This window comes from Aedes albopictus, chromosome 2 (assembly GCF_035046485.1).
Source record: "Aedes albopictus strain Foshan chromosome 2, AalbF5, whole genome shotgun sequence".
Lineage (NCBI taxonomy): Eukaryota > Metazoa > Arthropoda > Insecta > Diptera > Culicidae > Aedes > Aedes albopictus.
This window is the reverse complement of record NC_085137.1, coordinates 246,642,963-246,657,694: the sequence shown is the minus strand read 5'-3', so window position 1 is coordinate 246,657,694 and position 14,732 is coordinate 246,642,963. Positions and strand designations below refer to the sequence as shown.

Sequence of the window (14,732 nt, the reverse complement as noted above, 5' to 3'; positions counted from 1 at the left end):
CGGTTGAAGAATTCGTGTACTTGGGCTCACTGGTGACCGCCGAAGACACCAGCAGAGAAATTCAGAGGCGCATTGTGGCAGGAAATCGTGCTTACTTTGGACTCCGCAGAACTCTACGATCGAATAAAGTTCGCCGTAACAATAACTATCTACAAAACGCTGATTGGACCGGTCGTTCTCTATGGGCACGAAACATGGACCTTACGTGCAGAGGACCAACGCGCCCTTGGAGTTTTCGAACGGAAGGTGTTGTGTACCATCTACGGCGGAGTGCCCAAGGCGAATGAACCACGAGCTGCATCAGCTGCTAAGAGAACCAACCATCGTCCATACCGCGAAAATCGGGAGGCTACGGTGGGCGGGTCCCTTCATCAGGATGTCGGATAGCAACCCGACTAAAATGGTTCTCGAGAGTCATCTCGAGAGTCATCCGACCGGTACAAGAAGACGTGGAGCGCCGCGAGCTAGGTGGGTCGACCAAGTGGAGGACGATCTGCGAACCCTACGCAGAGTGCGGAACTGGAGACAAACAGCCATGGACCGAGTAGAATGGAGGCGGATACCATGTAGGTACAGCAGAGGCCACCCCGGCCTTAGTCTGATCGGTGAGGTAAGGTAAGTTGTTATATAGTTTGTTAACTTTCGATATCTTTATATTGATGGGATCATCGGGATAGGGAGAGATCAAAAGAAAGAACCAATTTGCATTAGTTATTGGACTGGTGACATTCGAAACCAAACAACACGCGCTTTGTTTAAATATTATATTTAACTTAGCCTACTGCAAGCGTAATGTTACAACACTGGACAAAATGATCGATTCGGTAAATTTATTTCTTGACAAGACATCATGATTACACTCATGGCTACGAACGAGTCAATCGCACTCTCCTATATCTAGCAGGGTGTTGCACCAATTCTTCGTAATTGAAGCTATTCAAAAATGTTACTGTAGATCGAAATCTAGCTATGCAACCTATTTAGTAAATTTTCTTCGGTAAATTTTTTCTGTAGATGACGAAGCAAAGCCTTTGTACGATGAATTGACGTGACACCCTACTCTAGGATGTTTTAATTAAAAATATCGTAACGTGAATTCAACCTGTCCACAGGTTTCACGTACACTCTTACGGTAAAGTAGCAATCTACTTTGCTCAATTGGCAGCTCTTCTAGTTGGGAAGAAATCCTTCCTCTTTTCACTGTGATTTCTTCTGGTCCTGTTGCAGACGCTTGCTGTACCCTCGAATATTAGCTAAAACGATAAAATGAAATTTGGATTAGTAAGTCAAACTCAATTTCAAGTTGAAAAAGCGAATTTTAATTATGCATGGAAGGTTTTAAAAAGCGTTAATTGGATAGCTTAAGCATTAAGCACTATTATGTTTTGCGTAAGCAGTGCCATATCAGCACGAGGAATGGCAGGCAGCAAATAACGCGAACTATTCAAAACATCTCATTTACATTGTATTCTGTTTATTGTTCGAACCTGGCAACTTCTTCTTTCCTTTTTTGCCCTCCGTCTTCACAGGGGCAGGGGTCGTGGTGGTCGTTGTCGTCGTTGTCGAAGCTTCCACTTCCTTTGCAGCGGCTTCTTCAACTTTCTCCATCACTTCGCTAGTGCTAGTCACATCCTCTAACGCCTTAGTGGTTGTACTACTACTGATACTCGAATCTTCAACTTTTTTCTCCGCAGTTTCGCTTTCTGTGACAGCTGCTTTAGTTGAACTCCCTTCATCCATCATGGGTTCCACTGATTTCAGCTCTGCCTCTTTGGCTGGTTCATCGGCAGCAGCAGCATCTTGCTGAACTACTTCTTCAGGTTCTACAGCTGGTGAGGGTTCAGCTACGGGCACAGGTTCTTCCACTGCCTTAAGTGATTCTTCCGCAACATTTACGGCAGAGACTTCTACTGTAACTGGTTCAACTGTATCCTTGATCGGATCTACGGTTCTAGTAGCAGGAGTGTCTTCTTTTTGTTCTTCTGTGACTGTAAGTTCTTGAACATCGGCCTTGACAGTTATTGGATCAATTGCTTTTACTAATGGTAACTCTTCTTCAGGTGTGACGGAATCTGCATCTGCAACGGGAGACGCAGACACATCTACTTTAGCAATAGTTTCCTTAGGCATCTCGCTCTCTACTGATTTTTCAGCACCTGATTCTGGTTCAATCACCTTTGCTTCTTCTTTTTTCTCGACAGGCTTTTCTTCTTCTTTTTTCTCGACAGGCGCAACTGTCCTGATAGTAATTTCCTTCACTTTAGGTTTTTCAATCACAACAGTAACGGGAATCATTCTGTATGTTGGTTCCGCCTCAACACTTTGCTTCTTATTTGGAAGATCCTCCACGATAGGAATCACAGTTTCATCTTCTACGCTCTTAGCTCCTTGCTTCATTCCTTCAGTTACCACTGGCACCACGGTTTCTTTTAGTGCGTCATCAGTTTGCATTTTGGTTTCTTTTTCATCCTTGATCATTTCTGCCTTTGATTCTTTTACAGCGTCTTCTGGAGTTTCATCCGAGACTACCCTAACGGTGTCCTTAGGTGACTCTTCGCTCGAGTTGTCCTCTTTCGAATCATCATCGTCCTTAGCTTGTTGTTTGGTTTCTACCTTGACAGCTTTAGTTGTTTCTATTTTATCTTCAAGGTCTTGTAGCTTATTCTCATTTGATTTCATTACCGGAGCTTCAACAATCACTGGCCTTGGTTGAGAAGTAGCTGTATCTTGCCTCGGTTCTGCAGATTTAGCCTGAGAGTTTTCAATCTTCACTGATTTGGATTCGGAGGTAGTTGATAGAGCATCACTTGTTGTTGGTTTCTGCTCCAACGTAGTCTTTTCTTTTTCAACTTCTTTCACGGTTTCAGAGGGAACTGATTTAACCGCAACCGGCAGGCTCTTTACTTGCTCGACTTTTTCCGATGTACCTTCAACATCTGATTTAACATCACTCTTTTTCGCTACGCTTTCCTCAGCTGGTGTTGGTTGTACGACCACCTGTATTTTCTTTATCTTGTGCAGCTCAACAGTTTCTGACGGCTTCGAGGTTTCTGAAGCCTTAGTAACCTGCACTGAGTCCTCTGATTTCTTGGATTCAAGGTTCTTGTCCTTGGGACTTGCTAGAGGCTCATGAGCTTCCGATACGGTCACCGTGGCCGGCATTTTAACGTCCGGTGACATGGCCTTGACTTCAACGTGAATTTCAATCTTTTGTACCGTTGGAACATGCTCTTCATCTTTCGCAGTTTTGGAGGTCGTTTTTTCTTCTTGGGGAGTTGGAAATGCTACGGTGACGGCGATCGCCGTAACCAGGAGAACAGACTGGATGATTTTCATTTCTGAAAGTAGAAGATAAAATAATAATGTTAGGCACACTATTAAAAAGGACTCAAAATCACAGACGCGAGATTTCGGAACATAAAGAGCTAATCGTTACTACTTCACAGTGATAGAAAAAATCTGTAGGTAGGTATCAGTGAATATTTCGGTCACTGTTCTAGCAGCTCAACTTCCTTCAAGGTCATTGAAGTCTTTACCATTCTCTACATGTATTGCTCTGTCTCATCCATTAAGCTAAATAAATCAGATTATCTCCCTGCTGATCAGTAGAAATGTGGCCCTTGAGAACGTGTTCGACCAATGCAACGTGAGAACAAAGAATCCATTACATCCACGCGCAAATAGTTGAGCCAGTTCAGAGGTAAGAAACTTTAAACTTTTTTCCCAAAGCCATGATGATATGCTGCTGATGGGCAGATTAAAATAAATGGTTCCGCTTGGCAGCATGCCGTGTTTGTTTCAACTGGAGCTGTTTTAAAGATATACAGAAGATGAACAACTTCCGGTCAGTGAGAATAGTTATTTTACGCTTCAAGAATTTATATCTTCAAGTGACGCACAGTATTTTTCTGACCAAATTGCTACTCATCCATGTCTATATTACCGTAGGTACTACTCTATTCTGGTGAAACGTTCCTACTAATCTTGGCATTCTATCAGCAAGGCCTCTACAAGCATTTTCACAGTTAATACCTGAGATCTTGTATTGTTTATTTATCATTTTTTACATTTATGCAATGGATGGCAGGTACAAAGATACTCCATGAACACGCGAGTCAAGGAAATTTACATTACAAAGAGATCCTAAACCGTACCGGTAATCGAACCTAGCCACTTTCAGCATGGACACAAGTGATCCGGGTTTCTGTAAGATAATACAAATACAAGATTACAAATACCGTGCAAAGAGCAACCTGTGCTCTAATACCTCAAGTTGGTATGTCTATACTATTCTACGCAATATGATGAGAACACCACAATAACAATTGGAGGTATTTGATCAAAGTTAGGTATTGATGTGGTATTGTTGATTAGGCTTTGAAAATAACTGAAGAACAAGATTTGTTATTGTATCATGAAGCTATCGAAAAATGTTCGATTTAATAGCAAGAAATGTTATTACTTTGTTATTTCATACCTTCTGGATAACAACTAGAGCACTTGAAATTTATGGTATGCATTCATTATTGAAATAACAAGACTTGTTATTTTTCTGGTGTTATTTATACAAAATTCTGGTATTTATTTTTGTTATTTTGCCTCTTATGTCCACATAATGAAGGGCAAATCGAGGTATAATGTTATTTAAGATTCATACCTAGATATGTTATTTTGTTGTTATTCTTTTCTGCTCGGGACTGCATGCCCTATTTCGTGGCCTTGATGTTTACGATTCGGACTTAGAAAAATATCGTCAGATTGAACTTAGAAAAAGTTTCAGAGGTGGTTTGATTTAATTCAACTTGTGGGGTTTGTGTGCGTCGGAAAGTGTGCTGATTTATGACTTGATGACGGCACGGTGTAACCCCTCTAGGAGATACCTCTGGGATTCTACAGGAATTCTATCCAAGCTTCTTCCAAGAAATCTATCGTATTTTTTTGACAAATTTGTTCCAGTGCTCCTCTGGAAGTTTCTTGTGGGAATCCCAGAGAGTTCTTGTCGAGTTTTTTTTTTGGGGTTTATTGGGGATTCCTTCAGAAGTTCCCTCTGGGGTTCTTCCACGAGTTTCTACTGATATTCCTAAACAGGTTCTGTCTAGGATTTCTTCAAGAGTTCTTGTCAGGATTCATCCAGTAAGTACTGCCAAGATTGTTCCAGAGGATTTTTCTTAGATTTCTTAAGAAACACCTTCTGAAATTACTTCAGCCCGAGCAGAGGAAAATATCAAAATAATAACAACGGAATCACAAAACCTGTTTTTATATCTCGGTTTGTTATTATTAACTTATTAAGTCATCACCGTTCCATAACATGTTCTGTTGGGCAATCTTATTTTGTTATGATCGTGCTCTTGGTATATTTTCTTGAAATTACATTTCAATAACATGTTTTGTTGTTGCACAAGTTCAGTTATTATTATGTCATTGAGACTGTACAAATATTTGATCATTAATATTACAACATAACTAGCTTTGCAATCAAAACTACACCATTCGAGATTTTCGTCGTTCACAGCATTCCGTGAGGAACTGTATGAGAAAATATTATTTTGTCATCAGTCCCATATCTTACTGACATTACGTTTTAACTGTGACAGTGCCAACTTATCAGCCTTTTGTTTTATAAGCACTTTGAAAAGTATACCTGTTTTTTTTTGTCCCAGTTTTAGTTAGGTATGAATACGAAAATAGAAAGTGTAATAGAGTGTTAGCCATTTTATGAAACATTTTGGATCAACTGGTGGAATTTAACGACGAATAACACATTTTCGACAAAATGTAAAAAAATAAGTCATCAAGAACTCCATTGATTATTTTTAAACATATTATTTTTATTGATTTCACTGCATCCACTTAGATTCACTTACATAAATGTGTCAATCAATGAGGTAATAATGTAAATTAATCTTATAATTAATGAACAACCTAATAAAGGGTTTCAAAACGACGGTAGTTTTTCATCGTAAGTTGTTTGGAAAATAAACGAAAACTATTGTTTCTCTTCGTTTTCGATAATAAATCGCTTGCGACAACAATAGCGTCCCAATTATGAATGAAACATTTAACAATAGATCCTATTCTTGCATATCCCATTGAATGCATATGGGACTTTTGAGGAGTTCCTATCCGCAACAGAAAAAAAGCAAATTTTGTTTTCAAATTGTTATCAATAACGTATTCATACCAAAATTTGTTATTGAAATATTTTAAAAATTCGCTGTTATTAAGTTGTTATTGAAACTAACAAAACATGTTATTAAACAGGTCTACCAGGAACATTTTTTTGTTATAATTTTTGTTATTTTGCCGCTTATGACAGACAAGTTTATATCAGGATATGTTATGTGAATAACATGAAAATAACTCTTTCCGCTACTCAGTTATTTTTCCAAAATAACACACTTTATTATGCTGTTGTTATTCCCTTCTGCTCGGGAGGAGTTCCCAAATTCCTTCAAAATGCTTTCCGATATTTCTCTAGAAGTCAACTCCGAGATCCCTCTAGGAATTCCTTCTAGACTCCTCATCTTCGGTGGTTTCTCCACAAATTTATTCTAGGAGCTATTTACGGGGTTCTTACAGAAGTTCCCTCTGGGATCCTTTCTGAGATTCCTAAGAGGTTCCTCCAGCCTGGAGGCTCCAGGAACTACTCTCAGGATTTCTTCAGAAGTTTCTTCTGGGACTTCAAACGAATTTCTATCACTCTAGAAATCCATCCTAGGAATTCCATCTTTAGACGTTTATTTTTACTTTTAGAAAGTATTCCTGTGTAATCAGTAGTAGTCAACAGTGGTAAAATGAAGTGGTTGTAAAATCAGTGCGCATCTCAAACAGTAATTAGCACTTGATTTCCACTAACTATCAACCAACACCTGGTGGCTATCGATAGAGCTTATTGCCGTGTTTATGTGAAGCTGTTATCCGAGAAAATTGTCCACTGCTGTGATAAATATCGTCGAAAACATTTCTGCTTGGTGATACCACGATATCCAGTTTGACAGTGGACGCTAGCATTCATCTATGAGTCAACTGTGGACCCGAAGCAAAACGAATAGCATGTCACAGTCTACTAGCAACACGAAACGGATAAAGCCTGATGAACCTTCCAATTCACCAACATCTGACGTGACAAACAATGAGCTGGCTCGCATGATTACCAATCAAAACAAAATCTTGCAGGCTCGTATGGATAAGCTGGAAGATGAGCTGCATAGCCAACTTTCGAAGGGATTGGACGAAATTAAGGCGGAGTTGTCCGATGTTAACACCAGACTCCGTAAGGTTGAAGCAGAACAGGAAGGTAATGCTGAATCCATTGCTAGGACCCTACTGACTGATGACCTCACGATCAGTGGCGTCCCGTACACCGTTGGAGAAGATCTGCAGCACTATTTTCGTTGTTGGTGTTTGGCTATGGGATATGCTGATAATATGGTCCCATTAGTTGACATCCGGCGCCTGACTAGATCACCGTTGAATGCTGGTAGCAATTGTCTCATCTTGATGTAGTTTGCCTTCACGAACCAGCGAAATGACTTTTTCTCCAAATATCTTGCGATGCGATCGTTGAACTTGGCGCAAATCGGGTTTCAAGCGAACAAACGAGTGTATGTGAACGAGAGTTTGACTCCAGCGGCTAGGAAAATCAAAGCGAAGGCGATTGAGTTGAAGAAGCAAGGGAAATTGGCGTATGCTTTCTCCAAAGGTGGTGTGATTTACGTCAAGGAGCTGAACAGCGAAGATAACGTCGTCGTCAAGTCTATGGAAGAGCTGCAGCGATTTCATCAACGTTAAACCTTTCCTTTATTGCTTTCTCTATCCTTCCAATCCACTCCATAAGCTGTCCATGATTTCCTCTCCTGAAAGTTTTGGGGGTTGCTGTTGCTGCTGTTGGGGTGTTGGGTTGTTGTTGCTGCTGCTGCTTGTTTGATCTGCTGATGGAAAATCATGTAGTCTCATTAGGAAGATTGTTACAATTGTAAAATTATGTTAATTACTGTTTGGTGCGTTGTTTAAATAGTTAAATTATAAGTTGGCGTTTGATTAAAAACATTGTATTTTTAAAGTGTTTAGATTTAATTGCTTTTAAATTGTTTTCTTGAACTGTAACTTGCTTTTTGTTCAGCATAATGGCTAATAACTTGAACGTCAATACTTCTAATAATTGGAATACGCCAGGAATCGTTATGAAGTCTGCATTGGTTCGAGATAAACTTTCGGTTTGTTGCATGAATAGCCAAAGCATTTGTGCAAGGAAAATGTCTAAGATTGAAGAGCTAAAGAAAATAGCTAATATTTCTAACGTTGATGTGATGAGCATTTCCGAATCTTGGTTGAATGAGAAAATATCTGATGATGTCCTGAATATTGATAATTACACGGTTATCAGAAATGATCGTTTGGGTCGACTGGGTGGTGGCATAATCGTTTATATTAAAAAACATTTCCACTTCAGAATTTTGGAAAAATCATGTTATATCGCCGGTGAAACTGAATATATTTTTCTAGAACTTCAAATCAACAAACAAAAAATTCTTTTAGGTTTCTTTTACAATCCTCCTGAATTTGATTGTTCACCATTGCTAACACAAAAGTTCTCTAGATTTGAATTTCAATACGAGCACATTTTGTTAATGGGTGATTTTAATACAAATATACTCAACTCGCAAAGTGATAGAAGTCGGAGGTTTACGTCATTTATGGAAAATTTCTCATTTTCTTCTTTAGGCGATACTCCGACACATTTCCATAGGACAGGATCATCTCAAATTGATCTAATGATTACTAATAAAACTGAACTTGTGCTTCGTTTTAACCAAATTGATGTTCCATTCATGTCGAATCACGATTTACTATTTGCGTCTTTAGATGTGGATGTTTTACGATCTACACAACCAACAACTTTTAGAGACTACAGAAACTTTAATCCCTCCGTCGTTATATCTGTGTTCAACAACATCAACTGGGATGATTTTTACCTAACAAATAATCCTGATTTTTTGCTTCCATTTTTCAATGAACATGTGAGAAGTATGTACGATTCAACTATACCTGTGAAAAACTACACAAGGAAACAAAACTGTAATCCATGGTTTGATAATCAGGTATCTAGAGCAATAGTCGATCGTGACCTTGCTTTTCGAAAATGGAAAACTACAGGAAATAATGACGATTTTGTAATTTTTAAAAGACTGCGAAATAGTACTACTTCAATTATCACAAATGCCAAAACACGTTACTGGAACGCTAAAATTTCTAATTCTGGTACAGTTAAAGAGTTATGGAAGAACTTAAAGTCTTTGAATATTTCAAAAAAGAATGATTGTGTTTCTTTGAACTGTAGCCCTGATGACATCAACAAACATTTCGTTCAGAATTTCAGCTCACCTGTACAAACTGACTTTTCAGATAATAATGGCTCGTGCTCTACATCATTCCGATTCAGTGAGGTTCAAGATTTTCATATAGTCAATGCAATTAACGATGTTAAGTCTAATGCCGTTGGTCTTGATGATATACCCATTAAATTTATAAAAATGATATTCCCCCTACTTCTGAAGCCATTGAAACATATTTTCAATAGTATTTTCAAAAGCGGTATCTATCCTAAAGTGTGGAAGTATTCCAAAATTATACCCATAAAGAAAAAGCCCATGGATAACACACTTGAGAATCTTAGACCAATCAGTATTTTAAGCGCAATTTCTAAAGTCTTTGAAAGATTGGTAAAAAACCAAATTACCTGTTATCTGTCTGAAAACTGTCTTCTATCACAGTTTCAATCAGGATATCGCAAAGGACACAGCATAAAAACAGCTATGATAAAGGTTTGCGATGATATTGGTGTTGTCCTAGATAAGGGAGGATCTGTAATACTTTTGCTGCTTGATTTTTCAAAAGCGTTTGACACCATTTCGCATATTAAGTTATGCAAAAAACTTGAGAATAACTTCGGTTTTTCATATGATGCGGTTCAACTAATACGTTCATACCTTTCTGATAGAAGTCAAACTGTTTTCGTGAATGACTGTTTTTCCGAATATCGTCCAATATTATCCGGAGTTCCACAGGGATCTGTGTTAGGGCCTTTGCTGTTTTCCATTTATATAAACGATCTACCGCTGAAGCTTAACGGTTGTCAAATCCATTTATTTGCAGACGACGTTCAAATTTATGTAGATGTATCTGGTATGACAAAGGATGTTGCTGCAAATTTGATCAACAATAATTTATCTAATATTTCATTATGGGCGTCAGAAAATTCGTTAAAGTTGAATGCTCGAAAAACACAGGCCTGTTATATTACACGCTCGAATCGAAACTATGAGAAACCTGATTTAAACTTGAACGGCATTCCTATTGTATACTCAGAGACAGTGGTTAGCTTAGGTGTAACTATTCAAAGTAATTTCGAATGGGATGGATTTGTTTTAAAACAATGTGGGAAGATATACTCAGTTTTACGCACATTACGTTATACCGCTGATTTTTTACAACAAGATACAAAACTGAAGTTATTCAAGAGTTTGATCTATCCTCATTTATTATTCTGCGATTTTGTAACCACCCAGGCATCTGCTTACATTATGAATAAACTCAGAGTAGCTCTTAATTGCTGTGTACGATTTGTATACAATTTAGATAGATATTCTCCTGTTTCTCATCTGCACAAATCATTGATTGGTTGTACATTCAACAACTTTCCGGTAGTAAGATCTGTGTTTATTTTACATTCAGTAATATTCAAGAACTGCCCCCAATATCTATATAGTAAACTGATTCGTTTGAGAAGTCCAAGGGGTATTAAATTCTCTATGCCACGAGCTACGACTTCACACTATGCAAACTCTCTACTTGTTAGAAGTATATGTAATTGGAATTCATTGCCAGTTGAACTACAAAATATTGTTTCTCCTCTGCATTTCAAGAAAGCATTTTTACAGCAAGTTAGTTAAAGATTTTAAAAGTGCATTATTTAATTAATAATTATTGCTCAGTTTTACAACAACGCACTTCATATTATCATTGAGCATCTAAAACATAAAAGACATTGTCTTAAGTTTTCATGAATAAATAAATAAATAAATAAATAAATAATTGTTTTTAACTTTAAAGAGGAATTTCCTTCGTCCCTCCAAAGGCATTCCAAGAAAATATGCATGGGAATTCCAGAAATTTAATCTGGGATTTCTTCCGGAATTCATCCAGGAGTTCTTTCGGGGATTGCTTCAGGAATTTCTTCCACGGTTGCTACAGAAACTCCATCCAAAATTCAGTTTGGGATTCCTTCCAGAAATTTCATGCGAGATTCCTCTCGGCGTGCCTGCTGAGATTTCTCCAGGAAATCATTCTGATATCCTTTCAGGAATTCTCTAAAAACTTCTCCGGAATTCTTCTAGAAGCTCCTTCTGGGAATTTCTACTGACCTTCTGTCAAAAATTGCTTCTGGAATTTCTTTTTGAATTCCTTCGTAGATTCCTCCGGGCATTCCTTCCGAGATTCCTTTGGAAGCTCTTGCCGGGATTCTTCCGGGAAGTTCTGCTGATTTTTTTTTCCGCAAACTGCTTCTTGAATTTCTTTGGAAACTCTTTCCAGGATTCATCTAGGAACTCTGTTTTGTATTCCTTCACAAGTTCCGTTTGGAATTCTAGCAATTCCTCCTGCAGTTTTTATTTATGGCATTTCTCATGCAGTTTGACCGATACGGTGATTCAGTGCCCACCGGGTGATAAACGAATGTCGCAAATGTCGCTGATTCCAAAAATATGAAGATTAGTTGCACCTACTTCCAGTACAGCCTCCCTCATCGTTACACCTGCAGCACCAAAGAAAACTGAGTCATAACTGCCTGAAAATGGTCAAGCTGGTGATGATATGTAGTCAAGTTGCGCCCAAAAATCTCCCTCATTAGCAATGTACTGTGCCGACGACCGTCTCGGTACGACCTAATGCGGCTGAAGTAACCGGATCCGGATGTCACATAATCTCGAGGTAACGTCGAGGAAGATTTTAAGGAAGGAGGAAGCATCGCTTCAAACGGTGGAGGCTGGGTAAATCGCGAAATTCTATTAGGGTATCGCGCCACTTGGGCGGTGGCTTCTATATTCGTCTGTTTTCCACTATAACTCAGTCAATTTTGAACCAATTGACTTGAAATGTTGTACACGGGTAGATACTCTACCTATTTCACCACATTCCAAAAGTTTTGTCATTGGTTCAAATTTGACTGAGTTATAGTGGAAAACAGACGAATATAGAAGCCACCGCCCAAGTAGCGCGATTCCCTAGATTCATTATCCCCTACCTCCGCATCGCACTGGTCGGGCTTCCAGCAACACTGGGGAAGATCGAGTAACCAACCTCGATGGAAACTATGATCGTAGGCTGTGGGGGGGAGGGGAATGCTTCTGCACACCTGAGCGTCTGTTCTACAAGAGGAGCAGCTCACAACAGCGTCTGATCCCCATAGCAGGGGCAGTTGATCGACGTCCAAGTGCCAGGGAAGGACTCTAAGCTTAACTGTGCATCATGGTTCTCCGAAGCAGATGCATGATGTGCGGTCCTGCTAGCCAGCCGTAAAAAAAGCATTCCAACGGAAAATCTGCTACAAAATAATACGAACTGATACCAACGACAACGACCCCAGCGAACAAAAAGGACTTGCGATAGGAAATTTGGTACTGTAACTAATGCGGTTGGACCACAGCTACCGTTGGCATGAGGAGAGGGTCACACACGAGACTCTGTATAACCTCAACCTCAAGTTTGGCACGCTTATCATGGCTTTTCACGGATTCAGTAAAACATTTGAGTTACCTTTTGATTCTCTTGTATATTTCGGTCTGTGCACTTCTTCTATCTTTCACTAGCTTTCTACATTCACTCTAGGTACTACCACCCACTTCCTTAATCTAGTCTGACCTTCTTTCTACGGGGCCTCCTTCTTCTGCTGCCATCATCCACCGATCCGCTCCTTCATCGTCCTTCCCCTTTTGCCATGTCCGTTGCCTCATTTGCCGCTCAATCGAATCGGGATGTCTGCGACGCGACCACTGGAGAACGGGCCTCAGGTTGGTCCTCGGCCTTGAGCAGCGAATGGCTGCGTCTTTTCCGGGTGACCAGCAAACACAAGGTGGAAAAAACACAAATATTCTCCTGAATTTTAATGAAACAAACTAACGAAAGCCACACTAAACCGTGGCAAACTCTCAGTAACCTGCAGAGGTTTTTTTTTTCTGTTCGGGTGAGCCACTGCGACCAGTATTTAGATCTTTTGTGGCATTACCTGTATCCTTAGTATTTAGTACATGTCGTACTACTCCATTGTCATTGAATAGCAAAAAAGATATTTAAATCTCAGTGAAAGAGCGTCCCTAATCAAACACAATCCGTTGGAATTCTGAGAAAAACAAAACGGTGGTACTACAGGTAATCTTCGATATAACGTACCCTTGAATTCATAAACATTAGCATAAAAATAATATTTTTTCCTTGCTTCGATATAACGTACACTTCAATATAACGTACAAAGAGAAATTATTGTGTACGTTATATCGAAGTACTGATATTTATCCATGCATCGAAACTCTACTAGCCCCATCCATGTCATGCTTCTAGTTTAGTCCCAGGACAATAAAGAAAAACCCGGAACTTTAGGCTAGTAGCAAAACTCTGTCAAATTAGAGAATGTGTTCAGCAATAAGAATACACGTGAGTCCTTGAATTACCAGAACTTAACAGTCCTTGATAGGTTAGTACGCAATTAGATACGTAAAGCATGTTCACCTCCGACCATTACCTGGTGATAGTCAAACTGCACCCGGAAACCATCCGAAACCATCAACGATGCAGCCGAAAGCGCCATCTGGGACGTGGAACGAAGTCGACGGAACGAATCGTTCGACGAGGAGTACGATTTTGGACAAGAAGAATGTAGTGCAGGCGGTTATACTGCAGAATGGAACACGACAGAATATGGAACGATTCAAACAAAAACGGAAACAGCAGACCCGTCTGCTTGGGGAGAAGTAAAGGCCGACTGCAAGAGGTGGAGTACGATAACATGGAATTGCGGTACAGTTCTTAGAAAACACGTAGTTCTATCCAAAGCTCAACACATACCGCCACGACTTCGTACCGCAAGCCGAAATACGCAAGGATAAGGACGGGAGCCTCTTGATGGACGAGCGTGAGGTGATAGTAAGTTTGATCCAGCACTTCGATGAGCACCTGAATGGCGTGGAGAACATTAGCATGGAAAACTGTACTGCCCATAATCGCATAGTTGACGTAAGCGCCAATGTAGTTTTCAGCACACTTTTGAAATTTTAACAATGATTAATGAAAAGTTTATGATTTTTTTTTCTCGTTAATGTCTAGCTAGTGATTAGATCTTGTACTCTATTGAATAAAACTGGCCACAATTATGCACATATGATAGCTGTTAGCTTGTAAGTGCTGACATTGTTAATGGTGGTTACCTCAACTATGCGATTATGGGCAGTGTAGCAGAGGACGGAAATGATCCAACTCCGACGCTGAGAGAAGTTAAGGATGCCATCCACTAGCTGAAAACCAACAAAACAGTTGGTAAGGATCGCAGCCAAACTCATCAAGACGGGCCCAGAAAAGTTGGCGACTTGCACCGGCATAGGGGGTCTCTAAACGTTTGCAAAAACGGTTGGCGACTTGTCTGTAGCAGTCTTGGTACCAGTTGATTGTCAGGATCTAAG

The 14,732-nt window shown here is 39.6% G+C and overlaps 1 protein-coding gene across 2 annotated transcripts in view; it reads right to left on the bottom strand.

Moving 5' to 3' along the window:
- Nucleotides 1-750: 750 nt before the first annotated feature.
- LOC115258566 (FK506-binding protein 5-like) overlaps nt 751-14,732 on the bottom strand; it is a 38,172-nt gene continuing 24,190 nt past the window's right edge. The window contains exons 2-3 of one of the 2 annotated variants that reach the window (XM_062851452.1): nt 1,463-3,338; nt 751-1,253 (exon numbers count right to left, since the gene is read on the bottom strand). In XM_062851452.1, the coding sequence (XP_062707436.1) occupies nt 1,250-1,253; nt 1,463-3,336 (1,878 nt within the window). In that variant the 5' untranslated portion in view covers nt 3,337-3,338 and the 3' untranslated portion in view covers nt 751-1,249. The remainder of the gene's footprint in view (nt 1,254-1,462; nt 3,339-14,732) is intronic. The other variant, XM_062851451.1, reaches the window with a different exon arrangement.